The 19,901-nt window shown below is 41.8% G+C and overlaps 1 protein-coding gene across 6 annotated transcripts in view; it reads left to right on the plus strand.

The window, feature by feature from the left end:
• The window catches only part of AFF1 (ALF transcription elongation factor 1), a 177,351-nt gene extending 162,999 nt beyond the window's left edge, over positions 1 to 14,352 (plus strand). For all 6 annotated transcript variants that reach the window (XM_054028841.1, XM_054028842.1, XM_054028843.1 and 3 more), the window contains one exon: positions 2,323 to 14,352. In XM_054028841.1, coding sequence (XP_053884816.1) covers positions 2,323 to 2,444 — 122 coding nt within the window. In that variant the 3' untranslated portion in view covers positions 2,445 to 14,352. The remainder of the gene's footprint in view (positions 1 to 2,322) is intronic.
• The last annotated feature ends 5,549 nt before the right edge of the window (positions 14,353 to 19,901 follow it).

Below are 19,901 nucleotides of genomic sequence, written 5' to 3' on the forward strand. Positions count from 1 at the left end.
AACTTCCCAATATAAAACCCTGTGTTCGGTTGCTTATAACTTTGCCAAACTTGAGCAATTCAATCTGAAATTTTCCATGCCGGGTGTCTGCCTCAGGCTAATTTTTTTCATGAAGTTTCAGATACAGTGGTTCAGCCATTTCTCAGAATTGAGCTGGAGGGGAAGGAAGTGATTTTTTTTTTTTTTTTCATGTTAAAAATAATTCTTACCAGCATTTCGTTGAGAAGATTTGGCACCTTCATGCTTTGGAGCAAAGGCTTGGAATTTGGCCTGGGGGTTGCCCTGATGTTAGGGGGGTGTGTCACTATGAAAATTCACCTGAATTTGGCTGATTTACAAGCCTCTTGGGAGAAAAAAATCCATTTGCACACGCTCAGCAGAGACTTGTTGGAGTTTGGCAGCTAAATTCTCCGAAGATTCCATGTACACTCAGCGTGTTCCAACCCCTCACAGCTCCTCCCTGCTGACCGGACTGTGCGTGTGCCATCCCCATAGAGTGACTGAGCCCGCTCAGCCCAGAACTGTAAGGACCGAGCAGGACTTACCCTGCAGTTGTTCCTTCTGTCTGACAGGGGCCACAGGAACTGTCTCCCCTGTGTTATCAATGCTCCCCTTGCTGGTGCCGGGGCAGTGCGGAGATGGAGGAGGGAGCCTGATTTGAATGCAGAGAGGTGAGGAACGGGGGGATGGGCACAGGAAAAGGAGAGAATAGGAAGTGAGGGCATTTCAGGAGCCAGAGAGTGGGTAGGAGCAGAGGGGGACAGAGACAAGCTAGGGGCACAGGGGCTTAAGGGTTATTAACCACTAGAGAGACTCCCATACAGAACCTAGAATTGAGCTCAGAAGTCGTGAGGCTCTACATTCCTGCGTATCAGCAAATAGGTGTGAAACCCACTAGCAAAGTGTGTGTCTTATACCCCATTGGCCCACATAAGGGGTAACAGCCTGCTATTGCTACCAGTTACTCTGTTAACTCAAATAGTAGAGGTCTGTGCTATGCATGTAAAGGTCTGAACCCTGCTGATGATGTTTATTGGGGGTCAGCATGGTTCCACATGATGGAATTTGTTTTTTCATTAAAACAATTTTTTTTTTAAATTGCAACCATAATTTAGGTCCCTTGTGCATATACATTGCTATAACCTTTAATTACGTAATACCATACTATTTTTCCATGGGACCCTGGCCTCATGTAGTGCACAGAATGGACAGTACTTAGGGAATGAATCAGGGTTCTGCAGTGAATGAAGCTTTTTATCTGTATGGTGCAGAAGTTGCGGGGAAAGTGAAGAAGGCAGAAGATGAGGCACGAGGACAAAAGGATAGTTTAATGGTTAAGGCACTTGAATGCTGCCCTGGAGAATTGGATTCTATCCTTGCCTCTGCCACAGAGTTCCTAGGTGATGCTGGTCGAATCACTTAAACCAAACTTTTCATAGGTGGTCACCCATTGTGTTTTCCTCATTTTCTGGATGTCCAGCGTGAGGGACTTGGGGCCAGATTTTCAGAAGTGCCGAGCACTCATAGTTGCAGTTGAAATCAGTTGGAGCGGTGCTTTGAACTTAAGGTGTATAAAAATGCTAAGTGCTCTGAAAACCCGAGCCCTAGGCATATCAAGTTGGACCCAAAATTAGAGGACACTTTTTGCAATTTTGGCCTTAGTCGCTGTGCCTCTGTTCTCCATGTGTAAAATGAGGATAATACCACCTCACTTCACAGGGTGTGGAAAAATACATTGATTATATGTTTAAAGCACTCCAATAGTAAGCCAAAAACACCACAGAAATGCTATGAAGAAATTATTTTTTTATTCAGTGCAGAGTTTGGATAGTATCTGGTAAATGAGGCCTGAGGCCACAAATTGAACGTAGAAGGTACAAAGAAATAGGGTATAACTTCCCATTCACTGAATAAGGCAGGAGTCCTATGCAAAATATAGCATGTGATTATGTAACTTAAAGACAGGATCATAATGCATAGGTACAAGGGAGCCGATTTAAGTTGCACAAGCAACTGAAAATTGGCATTTCCTACCTTGTAAGTGCATGATTTTGCAATCTTAATTTTCTTTTAGCATGGCTTGCTTTGTTTTATGTAATGTATATTGTGTGTGCATGTAAATTGGGTGTGTTCTATGCCTGTGTTAAGCATCTTAACACACCACTAATATGTACTAATGAAACTTCTTGTGCGTTTAATCATGTTACTTTCTTATAAAATATTTTCTGTTATTTCTCTTGTCGCATCTCTTTTCCCTTCAGATGTGTCTCCTGTGTAAAAACTGACTAACCACTTTTTTCTTTTTCCCTCCCATCTTTCTAGAATTCTTTGCCGAACTCAGTACAGCGGTGTGCACTCTGGCACTGAACAGTAGTATGACTGAACTGGTACACTACACTAGGCAGGGTTTACAGTGGCTGAGACTGGAAACAAATACGCCTTAACTGGTGCTCAAGGTGGTTAATACCTTGAACTCTTTTGCACTTTGGAAGCCTCAAAAACAGTCTGTCTGGCTGAATCGTTGGATACAAAGCGCCTGGAAGGGAAAATAAAGCAAGATGGAAGGGATCTAACTACACTGGAGAACTTTTGAACTGTGTTTCTAGGGTGGCACTTGGCCGCCTTGAAAAGATGAAGGGAGGCCTCAGAGTTGATGATGCCTGTCTTTAAAAGGACAAAGTGCAATGTACTGTCTGAAAGGTTCAATGTGTTGGTGGTCTGTAAACATTTCTATAAATGAATAACCAACAAGAAAAAAATCACATGTGAAGAAGTGCCGACAAGAAGGAAGTCCACCTCCAAAAGTTATTATGCAACATCTCAAAAGCCACAGCAGTCACATGTCTATCAGAAAGTTCAGAGAAGTGTTTTTGCAAACCACAGTTGCAATCCATGATGTATGTTGTTCTTCCTCGGAGTTGGGAGGTCAGGGGGAGGACGAGACCTGAACAGAACCAAACAGCATTATGTTAAACTAGAAACAGCAAAGCAATCTGCCTTGCCCACTTCCTAACCATACCCTCCTGCATTTATAAATCAACTGTTGTACTGATTCTCTTGGAACTGATTGCAACCACTGCCTTCAGCACTGCAAGTTCACTTAGTAGATCACCATTGCTTTGATTTTTTTTTCTCCTTTCTATAAACACACACACACACACACACACACACACACACACACACACACTGCAAACCATTAACTCTCAAACTGTTTCAGTTGTGGTATTGCTTAGTTTGGGCCTCGTACGTCAAACACAGTTGGGGTGGGGAAGTTAAGGAGCATGTCAGGATTGTTCTGTTTTCCTCTGAAAGGAAGGCAGGGAGTTGTCACTGTGCATCCTCTCAGATTGTTGCTGTTTGGGTATGAAGGGGAGGGAAGGGAAGGGACAGTCAGAATGGTTCATTGTGATTGCGTGAACATTATGCTGAGTTGCAGATCTTTAGATCAGGAGGAATTGCTTCTGCATAAAGTGGTATCTGCTTTCACTATACCTGGAAATAAAGGGTCAGATTTTGCCCTTGGATATTCACACACAATCACATTGATTTTTTTTCAGTGGATATCTGAGAGCAGGCTTGGCACTGAAGTCTTGTAACCCTCATATGGGAGATACTCCCATGTCATGGCAAAGCTTTAGGTTTTGCCCAGCAACTCAAAATCTATCTTCAGAGGAACACAAATGACTATTCAGCTATTCTTGTTAGATTTGCAAGCAGCTCTTCTTTACCATAAGTTGTGTTTTTAAAGATATGATTATGCAGATGACAGTAACACTGAAGAATACATTCACAATATTTTTATATCCAGTTAGATGGCAAAGAATTCCTATTGTGTAAAGCTTTCTGCCATCCTCATATCTAATAGTGTGCCTTAGCTCTCAAGTCCTCTCAACCAGCACTCGACTTATGCTAGACTGCTGGGAATGCTGATGCCCAAATGAATTGTGCATATCGATTTTACAGAAAGGAAAACCTTTGCAATGAATTGGCCCCTTTTCCCCATTGTAAAAGGAAGCATTTGCACATACCGTGTATCCATATAGAAACAGATCTATACGTGTGCTGTAATGAAGCAATACTCCTTTTCCGAGGTGCCTGTTGAGGGTTTTAGGGTTCAATAAAACATAAGCAAGAGGTCTGAATTTCCAAAAGCTGTTCCTTTTTAAAACCGTGTCCCTGACCCATATAAGACTGGGACAGTCCCTTGCAACATGAGGCCCAAGAAAGCTCCCGTGTAGATAGCAGAAGGGAAGCATGCCTCTTTGGAGAGCCTTATGAGAAAGCGAGTCCCCATCTCTTGCATTAACAGAGAAATAAGCACAAGAACATTCCACTCTCTCTTCTCCTCTGGCTGCACGGAACCTTCAGAAACCTCATGTCTTACCACTTTGTTAAAGCCGTAGTTCATTTCAGGGATAAGCCATCCTAACCATTGGAAGCAAGTTCCATATTTCTCTCCCAGTTTTATATATAGTAATATATATATATACACATGCATATTCCTTTTGGAAGGAATAACTGATTCAAATAAACGCACACAGTCCAGGGTGTTTATTAACATTAATTTTGTTCTCAGGAAGCATGGGAAGGGCATAGAAAAGTAAGGCCATTCTGCACACTTCGGAGCCTGCGTTCTGATCCAAGTATAACTAACAAGCTGGAGTCCCAGACTGATTGAAATCCTCTTCTTATTTTTGTCTTACAGTACAGCTTGCCTTAATGTCACAGGTGAGGAGGAGGGGAAAGAAAGGGTTATTACCACCACCTGACTTAGGAATCAGTATGGGACTCTGCAGCAGCCAGAGGAGACTCTTAGGAATAGATTTAAGGATAAATGAGGACCCAGATTCAGTGTGACTTCCATACATACATCCCTCCTGCAGCCCCCCCTTCACCCTTCAGACAGCCACTTCCATCCCAACACAGACAGACTCTCCCTCCGAAACAAGATGGCCCAGCCCAACTGGAAGCAGGACTTCGGTTGTGCATTGTGCTGAGGCCTGTTATTTTGCTTCTGACTTACTGCTCCACCTGAATGCCCTCTGATCATCGATCCCAGATTTCAAGGGACCTGCTTAAGCCCACCTGTGAACACTTTATTAATTGGATAGTGCTGTTCCTACAAGAAAGCTAGCTAAAGGGAGTGGAAGGGCAAAGGCCTTGTCAAGAGGAGATGCGCTTAATGCACAGGCGCTGCTGCCAGCCGCTGCCTTACAGGATTATTTATGAACAATTCAAAAATAATGTCGAATCCAAACCCTCTTGTAAAATGTGATATGTAGGGCCCAGCCCTGCTCCCAGTGAATATGGCAGCAAACCTCCCATTTACTTCAGTGGGAGCAAGATCACGCCCATAGTCAATACAGGCTCCATAAGTGGAGAGTAGTCAGTAGGGAGCAAACTACAAATCAGAAAGCTATATTCTATTATTTCCCTTTGTAGGGACTCCCATAAATATTAATTAGGAAGAAAATGCTACCCATCTTCAGCCTAGAGCCAGGTTTGAGGCCCATTTAAGTAGAGGGAAAGATAGACATTGACTTCAGTGGGCCCTGGGCCAGGCCTTTAGGGAGGAGCAAGAAAAAAATGAAATAGTATTTGCCATTGCAAAAAAGAAAAGGTGGAGATAAGAGCGAGTCCTGTGAGGCGTGAAGGGGGCAGCAGTCGCAAGGCAGCAGCCTTCCCATGCAATATTTATTTAGAAGTAATTAATGTATTTAAATTGTCAAATATTCTATATCTAAGATGCCATTATTTAATAGTTCGAAAGCCCCATTCACACTGGAGACATAGAGCTCTTCTATTATGGAGTCAGAGTTTGACTGCAATATTGTTTAAAAAGGCAAAGTCCTTTTTTGTTTTTGTTTGTTTTGTTCTTGTCCCCATCCCTCCCCCCATCCTTCGTTCCAGGTATAAATCTGTACATTTAAATTTATTTTGGGGTGTGTGTCCATCGTGTAAATAACCTTTTCTGCCCTGTGTGTGATGGAATTTCCAAACTGATTGATTCGTTCATGTGGGGAAATAAAATAAATATTAAATGAAGTAACCTGTTCATTGAGTTGCTGTGAGAGTCCTCAAGTTCTCAACCTGTCGTAGAGGCAGTCGCTAGCTGCCCTTCTCACTCTGCATGGCAGTGTTTTGTTTCTAAATTATTTTTATTTAAGCATAACTTGCTGTACTTGAAGATGCTCTTTGAAGTTCTGTATTTAACACTTATTGCCCTTTCCGGTTGTATAAAGACCTGGTGGCTGAAATCCAAAGATTCTGAGAGACGGGAGCATTGCAACATGCAGACATCAGCCCTGCATTCTAATGTAATAGATGTAGGATATTTGATGAGATCCTATATCATGTCCAATACTGACTGGTTTGTGAATGGCTGTTCAGAGGCAAAGGTATGGGCATTTTTTAAAATAGTGTAACAAATCAGTTAAAAGCAATAATGGAAGACCAGATTTGTGGTTGTGGGGTGCTATGCTCATGCCATGAACATGTTTCAAGGCATGATATGGGAGAAAGCAGTGCTCACTCAGTGAGTAAACAACACTGTAATCCTCATCCACACTGTAATGTAGTAAAACAGGGGTAGGTAACCTATGGCACGCATGCCAAAGGTGGCACGCAAGCTGATTTTCAGTGGCACTCACACTGCCTGGGTCCTGGCCACTGGTCTGGGGGCAGTGTTCTGCATTTTAATTTAATTTTTAAATGAAGCTTCTTAAACATGTTACAAACCTTATTTACCTTACATACAACAATAGTTTGGTTATATATTATAGACTTACAGAAAGAGACCTTCTAAAAACGTTAAAATGTATTACTGGCACGCGAAACCTTAAATTAGAGTGAATAAATGAAGATTTGGCACACCACTTCTGAAAGGTTGCCGACCCCTGTAGTAATATATTTATAAAACACTGTGGAGAGGAGAGTTCCGACTGCCTCAGATTTGGTTTCCTGATGCCCAAAGTTGTGATTGTCATCACTCAGTCTGAGTGCTTCCTCCATTTTCAATTTCTGTTATCTCCAGAATCAATGAGAGAGGGCGTTTGTTTCTCTTGAGTGGCCTTATGCTTGTTTGTGTTTGGGTTTTCTTTTCCTTTCTGTGTTGTGTTGAGAATGTAATTGTTCCTGGGAAGGATGATTTTTTGCATATCTGTAGGCACTATTGTGATATAATTCAGGTCATTTTTGCAACATGCATTGCACCCAAGAGAATATTTCCTAATGGTGGACCCCTTTTTTATGTAGTTTGTAATATGTAGAGGCTGCTGAACCCAGTTTAATATTCATGAGATCTATTGCTGTTACAAATATAAAAATATAAAGGATTTTTTTAAGCTAATGCATTTTTTTCACTGCACGTTTAAAATTCCAAAGACAAGACTTTTATTGAAGTAGGAAAACAAAAAAGGACCATAAAGCTAAAATTTAAAATATGAAACACTCATGCCCAGGTTAGCAGCTTATGCTACTTTCATCGCAACCCAGGCACAATGAGCCTGATTCTGCACTCATTCATGTTAGTAATTGGGAGTGAATTCATTGAAGCTAATGTTTCAAGCAGGATGGAATTAAACTTGCATCCAGAGATTGATTTAGATTTCTGTAGTCTAAGAAAAGACCCTGTGAAAAATTGCTTTTGGTTTTGGCACTCCTAGGATGTCTGGGGTAGCTTTGGTTTGGTTTTGGTAAGGTGGTAGGGTGCTGTTTCAGAGATAGCTATGTTCTTATCTGTCCCTCCTGGAGACACTTAAACTGAATGAAATGGATGATTTATAACCTGGTTGTCCAAAAAAAAGCCCCACCCCAACTCCCTGTTTCATAATGAGAATTGTTTTACTGAGTATTGATCAAACTCCACTGGGGAAAAGCAAAAAAGGTGGGGATGGAGGGGTGAAGGAAAGGAAATGCATAAGAAGATTAAGAAGGGCGCAGATCAATTTTGAAATCACCTACAGCAAATGAGGTAGGAAACAGCCATTTTCAGACTTTAAGTAAAAAGCAAGAGAAATCACTTGTACATTTTTGTTATAAGGATTTTTTCCCCCAAGAATATTGAATATGAAGGTGGGGAAATTTTGATTCTTTGCACAACAATTTTTGCTCATCACTATAATTCTCTGTCGTCTTTTATACTCCAGAAATGGGAACATGAAAGCCAGCACTAAGTACCAGTCTCTGAGAAACAACCTTCCACTCAATGGGCCAGATCCTCGGCAGGTGTACGTAGGCACAGCTCCATTAAATCAATGCACCTATTTACTCCAACTGAGAATTCGATGCTATGCTATTTCATTAACTTGTGGTGAGATTTCTTATTCCCAGGTTCTCCATTTCTATTTCCCTCACCAGTTTGAAGTCTTACACTAAACAGAGCAGAGGATAAAATGGTAGTGCCAGAATTCCCCTGCACTTTAGTATGATCATATTAAGCTGAAAACAAAAGATGAAATATGTAGACTGGACAAAGCCTATAAGTATGTACAGTGCAGAGAAGCCTATTTGCAGAGAGAGTGTGGGTCCAATCAAATTGGCCTGACTTTTCATGAGGGTAGGTTTTCCTGGTAATGTATTATGAGGGTTATTTTAAAGAAATGTTTGTTCTTTGATGTATTTATTGACCTTTTATTGACCAAACCTAATTATGAAATGATGCATAATTTATTTTGAGTTTGCTTCATCTTATAGTTAAGACTTGTATTTTTTTTCTTCTTTGACTCTGCTTGTCCCATTCCCTTTTGGAGGCCAATAATACTTTTTTGGCTGTGAAGCCAAACAGCTGCAATGAGTTTGAATGCAATCTCTGAGCCCCATACCTTTCTCCAAACACTACATTATCTTTTTGGCAAAACTTTGCTTTGTATCCACTGCACTGTTAGTAACCACCATAAATCAACAGTATTCCTGGGCCAGCAACAGCATTTCTGAATTTGTTTTCATATATTATCTGCTTTTCTGAAGCTATGAACTGTATGAATACTAGCTGCACCAGATTGCCACCTGTTTTGCATGGATCTGTCTTATTAAGGTATCAGGTTTTTCCCCCTCTCCCACTTAGTAAAGCAGAGGTTGACTTTTTCTTTGGGGCCAGTATTTCATCTCCTCACAAAGCAGCAATGTTGTTTGACCTCGTTAAATAAGCAAACAAAAACGAAAATGCAACCCAACTGATGTCTCTCTTTATAAGTTTATTTTTTTGATAAATTGAAGGTGCATGTCTGTCCACTGGGGGAATGTCTGGTTCTTGTCAATGTTTAGATTCCATGCATGGTCTGTCATAATCAAAAAGTATTTCTAAGATGATGTTCAAGTTTGTAAACCTTTTGCTTGCCATAGGAATCATGGTAAACTCCCTGAAATGAGCTGTTTTCAGTAGTTTTGCTAGCTATTTTGAATTACATAGAGAATGGTCTAGTTTTCTTTCAGAAAGCCTGGAGAGTCTGAGGGTTAGGGAATTCTGATGCTCAGCAGTGAAATATAATTTTCAGAATGAAGGCAGAAGGGTGAAGGTCTTAAGAATAGTGTTTTTCTTTTGTTACGTGATTTTTGTTACAGGACGATAGCACAGGCAGTATTAATGTTGCCAACGGTCCAGGCTGAGAGTGAATCATGGCATATTGATAAACTACTGTACGTCCATTCAGTTGACAAGTACACGGTCTTTTTCTGTCCAGATTGTTGCAGTGTGATTGTGTTTTGGATGTGCTCAAGCAGGGTGGCTTCTTCCTCTCCCCCATTGTTTTAGTGGGTAAATCAAGTGTTGGCATCACCCTCAATGGTTTTTTGTGTGTGTGTTTTTAGTTTTTAAAAATAAATTGTCTAGTTTATGAATGGGGAACACTGGTCTTCCTTAAAAGTAGCAATGTTGAATTGTCCTTAATCATCTCTCCTCATCAGCAGTTCTTCACGTGTAATGGGGCACGGGTGTGGTCTTGGAGCCCAATTCCGAAAGGTGCTGAGCTCTTTCGACGCCTGTCGGCTTCATTGGGAGTTGAGGGTGTTCAGCACCTTGTGAGATGAAGCCTCTTATGGGAAGATGTGTAAAGAAAACCAGAAGGGGGAATTGATATATTTTGCAATGATATTGCATTCTGGGGTTTCTGTGAATAAGATTTAGCTGCCTTATTCAGTCCTTTCAAGAGACTCAAACCAGATCTGTGATAAAACTTAGTTTATCCATTAAGGGAAAAAATATGTGAAAGATTTCTCCAAAGAAATGTGCCACAGATCTTCTGTTTGTTGTTCTCTGTATCAAGGATGAATTGCTCTCTCTCTCTCTCTCTCTCTATATATATATATACACACACACACACATATTAAAGGAAATTTTGATTTATTTGTGTGTTAAATTCTTTTGACTAGAGATGTCAGGGTGGAACGTGTAAAGATAAAACATGTTTAGGGGGAAAAAATTAGTTTTCATGAACATGAGCAAGTCACTTTCACCCGCTTTGTGCTCCAGTTTCCCATGTGATACTTCTCTACCTCCTAGGGATATTGTGAGGCTGAGCTATGTGGTTGGAGACTTCATTCACTAAGGGCAAAGTATTATTGTTTCATGTTGATGGGATTGTGCTGTGTAACCGCCTTTTGGCTGCATGCATTGTACTCATGAAAATAATCAGAGAGAGGAGTTTTACTGGGGTGATTTGATCTCACCCAATAACAAGACCAGGTATCAAATTGCTGTTTCTTAATTTACAGTTTACTTTTAACCCACTCCCTTAATATTTCAGTTTGGTTAGACCCTTAGGCCTCACTTCAGCAAAGTACTAAGGCACATGCTTAAGTCCCTCTTGTTTTCAGTGGAAGTTAAGGATCTGGGAGGTAGGCGTCTAAATTTTTTGGAGAATCTAGGCCCATGAGCTTAAATGTTTTGCTGAGTCGGGGCCTCAGAAAGGATCTGTACCCCCAAGGTGTGTGTGTCTGTGTCTCTCTCGCTTTGACTTCATAGGTCCGATGCTATGTTTGTTGTCTATTTAGTTTTATAGCAAAAGATGCAAAATAGGCACCTGGTTACATTTATTCAAGCACCTTTGGCAGTTAACTTAGCAAAACGGTCTCAACTAAATTAGCAACTAACCCTTAACCAAAAACTAAACATCAATACTCCTAGGGCTTCCACCTCCTCAAATGCCTGGGTGAAAACATAGGCGTGGCAGCATTCCCTGAAGATCAGCAGGCTGGTGGGTACTTTGGAGATAAGGCTCCAAAGCTGAGACTTGTCTGTTTAGTTACTTTACGTAGCACAGTATGTGTACACAAAGCTGTACAATAGAACATCAGTGCCAAACTTAGAATGGGTCCCAAAGGGTTTAAGAGCAGCGGTGGCCAACCTGTGGCTCCGGAGCCACATGCGGCTCTTCAGAAGTTAATATGCGGCTCCTTGTACAGGCACCGACTCCTGGGCTGGAGCTATAGACGCCAACTTTCCAATGTGCCAGGGGTTGCTCACTGCTCAACTCCTGGCTCTACCACAGGCCCTGCCCCCACTCCACCCCTTTCCGCCCCCTCCCCTGAGCCTGCTGTGCCCTCGTTCCTCTCTCCCCGCCCCTTCCGAGCCTCCTGCAGGCCATGAAACAGCTGATCGGGAGGTGAGGGGAGGGAGCAAGAGGCGCTGGAAGTGGGGGCGGGGGAGCTGATGGGGGCCTGCTGACCTATTACTGTGGCTCTTTGGCAATGTACATTGGTTAATTCTGGCTCCTTCTCATGCTCAGGTTGGCCACCCCTGGTTTAGAGGCTTAAAAGCACTGATACAGACATTACAAAACATGGCAAGTGTGTGCCTGGAATGGGGCGTGGCCTTTAAGCGTGAACACCTTACCCAAGAGGTTAGTTTCTTCTAGGCTGTGATGGGAGGGAGCTTTGGCATATGTTAGTGGAGCCCTACCCTGAAGGGCTTAGTCTGAAAGCACAGATGGAAGCAGACATTACAGGCAGGGAAAGAATGTGCACAATGTGGTGAGGGAATGCAGAAAAGATGGATGGTCAGTAGTTAATTGAAGATGGAGATGAATGTAGCTTTCTGCTATGTTGGCAAGGGGCTGATCCCAGGCCTCGGGGATTATCATGAACTAACACTGTTTCAGTGCCATACCTTTGTGTATCATGGAAGAGGGCTCGGAAACCAAATTGGGTGAAGGAGAACAAAGTGGGACTTGCAGGAAGTGGAGGAGATGAGAGACTACATGTAGACAAGAGCAGAGCCACAGAGGCCTCTGGGGGAGAAGGTGGTGGTTTGTGATACAGAAGAAATGGTAGCAGCTGTGGTGCCCCGACACAGCTACAAGAAAGGAAGGCTATTTGGGCAGCAATATCTCCTTTTTCCTCTCCTTTCTGGAAATTCAGCCCTGCACTTCCTCTGATTTGCCAACCACTTCCAGAACGTGATGGTGGGAGAGGACAAAGGGGAAAGCCAGCTTTCTGGAGTGATGTTCTGGTCCACTGCTAAGTACAGTGATTTGGATGGCTGTAATCTGCTCTGTTTGATTCAGCTGGCTGTTGTTCTGTCACCATGCTGACATAGGTTGTGTCAGGACAGTGCATGGCTTTACCAGTACATCCCAGTGGCCCATGCTGGATTAGGTGCGCTGACGTGCACGGTTCTATTTTTTTTTTTTTTCACTCTTGCAAAATGTGTGCGGAAGGGGAGACAATTTACTTATGGTTCTTGGCCTGAGTGACCCATAATCCATCAAGCAAATGAAGACATGGAAACATTTTCTTATTGGCTATGTAATCGTAAGCAAGTCTCTCTGCTACACCCAGGCACAGTTATAACTGCATAGTTTCCTTCTTAGAGCACTAATTTTGGGGACCATTAATTTAATAAGCATTAGAGAAATTCTTCTGGTACATAGCCAGATTACCCTGTTTCCCCGAAAATAAGACAGTGTCTTATATTAATTTTTGCTCCCAAAGATGCGCTAGGTCTTATTTTCAGGGGATGTCTTATTTTTCAGAAATGAAAAATGCCTTATTATCGGTGGATGCCTTATTATCGGGGAGGTCTTATTATCGGGGGGATGCCTTATATTACAACGAGAGGCAAAACTGTAAGTAGGCCTTATTTTCGGAGGATGTCTTATTTTCGGGGAAACAGGGTAGTAGGGGCACCTCAGAAAGCAAGACATCCAGGCACAAGTATGAATGCTTGCCTGCTTCCCTGGTCCATAGCACGCCTCCAGGGGACCTCCAGCAATATGTGAACATTGGCTTCAGCAACCCTTTATGTAGGCTCTGCACAACAATTAAAAGATCAAGTTATGGTTCCAGTGGAAAATCTTTAAAACTGGTCTAAGCCAGTTCAGATGAAAGCGAATTGCTGGACACAGGTTGAAGGGGGAAAAAGAGCAACTATTTATTTTTGTTACTTTAAAATGATGAAGTGTGACAGCTTCTGCTCACCCTTTTGGCGGGCCAAGTCCTTCCCTTGTGGCAGAAATTCCATGGCTGTCTGCATACTTGTTTCTATTAGGAGAGATTGAAGATGAAACTGACCCAGGAAGCCAAAAAGAGTCTCTTTAAAATGTCAAGAAGCGACAGCAGCACTGAACTTGCTGACAGAGCCAAGAAAACACTGCAAATAAAAGTTAAATCTCCTGGCTAGCATTGCTATATCTTTTGCCAGTTCCAGCCAAGAGAACACACAAAGGTTCACAAAACAAATACAGATGTGGCAAAAGCAGCCAGAAGAGAACTAAAATGGAGCATCTAGAATAAAGGATTTAGGTTTGCAAAATTGTATGCCAAGTGTCAGAAGAAAGCGTCAGCACAAAATAATGTAGACTGAAATCACTTTTAAAACTAAGCTGCATTCAACAGGGAGTATCTTAGAGTTACAGGTTGTTGGTTCTAATCCAAGCTGAACAGGTTAATTGACTGAATTATTATTTGATGACTGACTGGTGGCCTATTTGAAAGTAATCTGACTCACTCCAGTCCCTAATGGAACAATGATCACCTCACACAAACCTCTAGCACAATGGGCTTCTTTGTTAGCAGCCTCAGAAAGGGACTGGCAAGGAAAAACCAAATTGCTCTCCCTTTCCTATCAACATGATGTTTCTAGATCACAGTTTGAGATGTTAGTAGAGCAGATCAGGGAAAGTTTGTATTGCTGATGCCTAAACCTTTCTTGCTTTTGTTTCCAGTGCTACCAAGCCAGATACTGAATTTGCTACTTAGAAGTCACCAACAGGATGACTAGTTAAATCCCAGTATTATGAAAAACAAATGTTATGGAAATGTTGGTTGTTTGCTGAGACTTTTAAAACTTGTTTTACCTGTAATTAAAAAAAATCTGTTTAAACAGTTTCCCAGATTAAAACCAGAGTTTTTGATTTGGCCTGTTCCTCTTTGTTATTCATTGTTGCAAATATTTGTCTACCAATATAATTGTTCCCAAACAGCACATTTCAAGATCACAGCAGAGATTCCTCTAATCCAGAAACAAAATTTGTAGAAGCAGAAGTAATTTATAATAATTTATAAAAGTTAGGTCATCCAATCAGGAAATAATAACAATATTCTGTAATTTTAGCTGTGTACTTACAAAAGCTTTGAATACCAAGGCTTCTGAATATCAATAATCAACTGAATTTTAGTTTATGTGAGCAGTTCTTGAGCAAGATTTAGTTCAACTCTGTTTGTAAAATTCATCAAGGGCCAGATTCTGCTATCCTGTATGCAGTACCTTACTCTGCAGAGTCCACAAGTTGACTCTAATAGGACTGTGTGTGGAGTAGATGGTATGCAAAAGTCAGGGCTTCAAGCAAGGGTGTCAGAATTCAGCACCAATTATTCTAAGGAGTGATGACACTTGTGGTTTATTGGGTTTTTTTTTAAAGCCCCTCTCTGTGCTAGCAATTCATTAACAGTAAGAAGCTATATTTGCTTCTTTTTTTCTCTCTCCCCCCCCCCCACTCTTTTTTTTTTCCCCCCCATCTCTGTTGCTGCCTGATTGTGTACTTCCTGTTCCAAATGAGTTGTGTGGTTGACTGGCCAGTTTGTATCTCTAGTGGTCGTAATGCTGAAGTTCTACTGTAGTTGTGGCTTGTCAGCGCCCTCTACTGGTTATGTGTTACAGCATGACAATTGGCCCTGAAATATCTTTCCAAATAATAGCAAAGTGGGCGTTATAGTTAGTCTTGTTTTGTGAGTCTATAGAAGTGTATAGAATATTTCTTTCTTTACAGTTGAAAACTTTTAATTCCATCTTTAGAAATTTAAATCTGTGGGAACTATTTTAAAACAGCATTGGCATTGCTCAGCCTCTGCCCCTAAGAGTTACCACCGCAGACAAGTGACTGTTGAAGGCTTCAGTCTGCTCTACCCATTCCCATGGGAAGTGGCCTGTGCTCATCGAAAACAGACTTAGGCGGTTTCATATTATTTTTGTGGCATCGCATTTTCACTGTAGGGTTTCACTTCAGTGTAAATCTGGAAGGGTTCGTATAAAATACATCCATAGCTATTAAATGGCTTTACAGCTCTGTAGTGCATTTCTTTCACTTTCAGAAATATCTGATGTCCTAGCAGGGGCCTGCATTTCTCAGGAGTCTCTGCATACAGTTCTTAACACTGAGTCTAGGCATCAGGCCCTTTTAGCCCAATGAAGTGCAGCGGTGATCTCTGTACCACCCTGGCTGTCCAGCTTCTGAAGCTGAGGAACTCTGACTTCACCAGGTGTATGGCATGCACATTAAGCAAACTAGACTTCAGTATGAAAGACCCCCTCATCATAGCTGCAGGATGCTCCAGACTGGCGTCAATCGACAGGACAAGAGAAACTGCTTCCATAAGTAAGAATTCCAGTCCATTAGGTCTTGGGGCTGAAAGAGATCAAACATCTTTCAGGATTGTGCTTCCAGCTCCCATGCAGTTGTCAGTGCCATGTTATTCACAATCACATGAGGCACAAGGCATAAAGCAGATCATATTGACAACAAGGCCTGAGTCCTATGAGATCAACTGTGGACTCGGTGATAAGGGACTGAAGGGAAGGAGTTGCTCACTGGGGATAGGTCTGCAATCAATGCTTACCACAGTATCGCTGAATAGAAGACCCTGAGCTCGCATGTTGGGGGTAGAAGCTTCCCAAGAGTGGGGATTTAGACAGGCAAAACTTGAAGGGAAACTATAGTTACTAGGTAAGTACATTTCTCTCTGCTTTGAAAGCTATGCATCTATCCCATATCATTGACTACCTTATGAGCTGTTGCTTCTTGTACCTCATATGCACGTAGGATGGCTATTCCAAACAGTGTTTCATAAACACATAAAAGTGTACGTTGTCATAGGGATTTCTTTTGATTAAGAGCAAATCAAATCCTTGAACCTCAGATTCTTTTTAATTTTATATTGTGAATCAAAAATTGATTCACTGTGATCAAATGGAGAAAATGGAAACAGGTTGCGGTAGCTCTGTCAGGGTCCCTTTCTCAAGGATAAGGGACATAAATAATTCACAGATTCTTGAGCATTTCAGTTTAACTAAATAGTTGTCATTGAGGTGTCCTGAATTGGCAAAAGTGAAGAATTATTTTTTGAATACATCTTGGAGCAGAAATTTTATCTTCTGTATATTCAGAAAGGGTTTCAGGATCCCTAACAGAAGTTGCTTCAAAAGTTTGATTCAAAAAGGAAAACTTTACCTGGTTAAACTTTAATAGTTTTGTACGTTCAGAGGACTGAGGGAAATCTGAAAACGTGTGCGCCTTTAAGAATGGGTGCCGCTAGCATGGGTGCTAGGGTGACCAGACAGCAAGTGTGAAAAATCAGGACGGGGGTGGGGGGTAATAGGAGCCGATAGAAGAAAAAGACCCAAAAATCGGGACATCTGGTCACCCTAATGGGTGCTAACAGGACTCAGCCCTTTAAAGCAATGGAATGCTGAGAAATGTAGTCTATAGGGAGCCCAGACTAGCCCCGGAGAGATCAGGTGACCGAGGAGCATCATGTGACTACCAGGACTATATAAGGAGCTTTCTATAGCTCTCAAGTGAGAGAGCTGCTGGAGGTGCTGAATCCAAGAGAAGAGCTCTTGTCCAGAGAGCAGTGATGGAAGGATGTGGGGGAAAAAAAGCCTGTGAGAGGAGTGAGTCAAGAAGGAACAGACCTGAAGCAATACAGCACTGGTGTGGGCTGGAGGCTCAGTGGTAAGGCAAGTCTTTATTTGGGGGCTTCTAGCAAGGGAGGGAGCAATTCTTTCAACCCTGTAGCATCAAGGTAAGTATCCATTAAGCTTGGTGAGAGCAAAGGCCTATTTACTGGGTGTGGGGAGGGGCTGATCACACTATGGAGTTACACCTGAGTTAACAGGGTAAGTAAAAAGCTGTGGGTTTGGGGTGGGTGAAGACCATTCAGCCCACGGAGAGCAACCTTGCATTAACCGGGAGAAGAGCTGTTTTGTTTGGCTGCGTTGTTTTGTTAGGCACCAAAAGGGGAAGGATTCTGAGGTTTGGTCAGATGGCTGAACCCCAATCACTCATCCACTAGGAGGAGACTGCAGGCTACTCTACCTGAGGGAAACTGAGGCAGCAACCAGTAAGGCAAGTAACCACATTACAATGTGAAATAACTTTTACAAGGTTGTTGTGGGTATGTTTGTGACAATTTGCTTAAGATTATTCAAGCTTGTGTGGGACTATTATGTCCTATCAATTTGCAGCCAGGGAAGAACTAAATGAAATCACTCCTATTGAAATATTTTGATGCACTGATGTTCCAAGTAGCAACAGTTCCTGCAAAAGTGGCTGCTGTAGCATTGCACCACAATTAAGAAAGACTAAGACAATGTTTGAGCTGAAATATCTTAAACTGGGTTTCAACACAACCAGCGCATTCATGTGGGGGACTTGGTGGCCAACTTAGCTGGCCAACTGTAAAGTGTTCTTCCAAGTGTTCATAAATCAAACTGCATTACATTGAAGTGCAGTTTTACTAGAAAATGGGAACTTCTGACTCAACAAGGCCCACTCCCGTAATTTATTGCATGTGGGGGCACTATTGGACCCCATTGAGAACAGTGGGGCTCCACGTGGCTGCAGGGCCCCACCTGTGCAGATCCATTTACAGGATCTATCCCCAAGCCTACTCAGGGCCATGCAGCATCTGTTTCTATTTGTGACTACAGCTCTTTTGGACCCTCAAAAGGGCCAAAGTCTGTCTGTTTCCAGTCCAGGTGGACCAAAACTTGTGCATAAACTCTGCATTCAGTGCAGATGAGTCATGCTGTCCTCTGAGCAGGAAGCGTTAAATGCTGGCTAGACTTCATGCAGGACCAGTCAGTTAAGTCATTCCTCCTCCACACATGGGTCTGGCTTTACTGCTTTCCCTCACTACTTCGTGTAGATGGTGTGTATTGGTGAAGGTGATCTCTTCCTCCTGAGGGCAGTTAAAAGGGGTCCCCTATCTTATTTGATTCACTGGGTTTCCTGGAAGCTGCACAAGGAAATATTTAAACAGATAAAATTATTAAGTTATGAAAAGGTAAAGATAGAAATGTTCCTATAGATAATTGGGCTAGATCCTCAGATGGCACAAACTGGCATAGCTCCACTGACTTCAGTTGAGAATCTGGCCCTATGATTCTAACATCCATATGCTTTGCTCTACACAGGAGCAAAACACTGACTTGTATATTATGATCCCTCCACGACTTATGCAACTAAAATGATCTCTTCCCCCTTACCTGGTACATCTTGTTAAAACATTCAGCAAGGCTGGTGTTATGCTGGGCACTCACATTTGTCTGTATCCGTTAAAAAGCATATGCATTATAATCAATTATCTAAGGTAAATATTCATCTAGCTTTTGATCCTATGTGAATGATTTGAAGAGGATTTTTCAGCAAAGTAATTGCAGTTTAGCTTTTTGCTCTTGGTAGTTGTCATGTCACTTATAACAGGTTCATATCTGAAAACTGACTCCTTGTTTTTGTGTTCAAGAGATATAAATATTTCTTGGGAACGGATAAGTCTGGAGCCTGGAAACAGCACATTGTAAAAGAGGGGGCACTTCTACAACAGTAAGTGCTTCTCTTTTTAGCTTTTTAATAGTAACTCTGCTTAAATTAAAACTGACTTTGTTTTGTTGTTAGTCTGGCAATTTTCTCTCTATGCATTTGTTTTTGCAAGGAGCCCAGGCCCAAAATAATGTATGTTTCTCAGCTATTGTCTTAAATGATGCGGTAGAGGTAAGTTCAGTGAGTGAACTAAAAGTTTGTGGTAATGTCTTACATCTGGAAAAGGTTTAAAATAGGGTATATGCAACTAAACCCCTAGACTTGAAAAAAAAATGCATATTTAAAGGCTTATGCCATTATGTTCAAATCCTACTATTCAGAATGTAAGTTAATTGTCATAGGCAACTGCTGCTACTAGAGGCTACTCAAGCTTCTGATTTTAAAAACCACAGTAAAGCAACCAACAGCACTGTCTTCTGCCTTGTTTAGAGATCTGAGAAGCCAGTTTTGCAGCATGATTCTGTACTTACTCATATGAGAGCAAAACCCAGATTTGAGTTACATCCCTCCCCCTGCTACTGCAAACATGCATGAGTAGTTCCATTAAGCTCACACATTCATTGGCCCAGGTAAATATTAGTTCCCCCCCAATTATAAAAAGGGCAATTACTTCATGATCACATTTTCAACTGCTATATTTTTAAGGCCAGGCCTGCACTAGAAAAAGTTTGCCACTGTAGCTACACTGGCATATCTTTCTACTGTAGACATACTTTTTGCAAGTATAATTTCCACCAGTTCCCCCAACAAAAAAGGCTATACTACCAAAAATGCTTTTTTTGCTGGTATCACTGCAGCTACACTGACTTCTGCTGGAATAAAAATGTCATCAAACCCCCCACCATTCACATGTGTAATATTCCAGGC

Source organism: Malaclemys terrapin, chromosome 5 (genome assembly GCF_027887155.1).
Source record: "Malaclemys terrapin pileata isolate rMalTer1 chromosome 5, rMalTer1.hap1, whole genome shotgun sequence".
Taxonomy (NCBI): domain Eukaryota; kingdom Metazoa; phylum Chordata; order Testudines; family Emydidae; genus Malaclemys; species Malaclemys terrapin.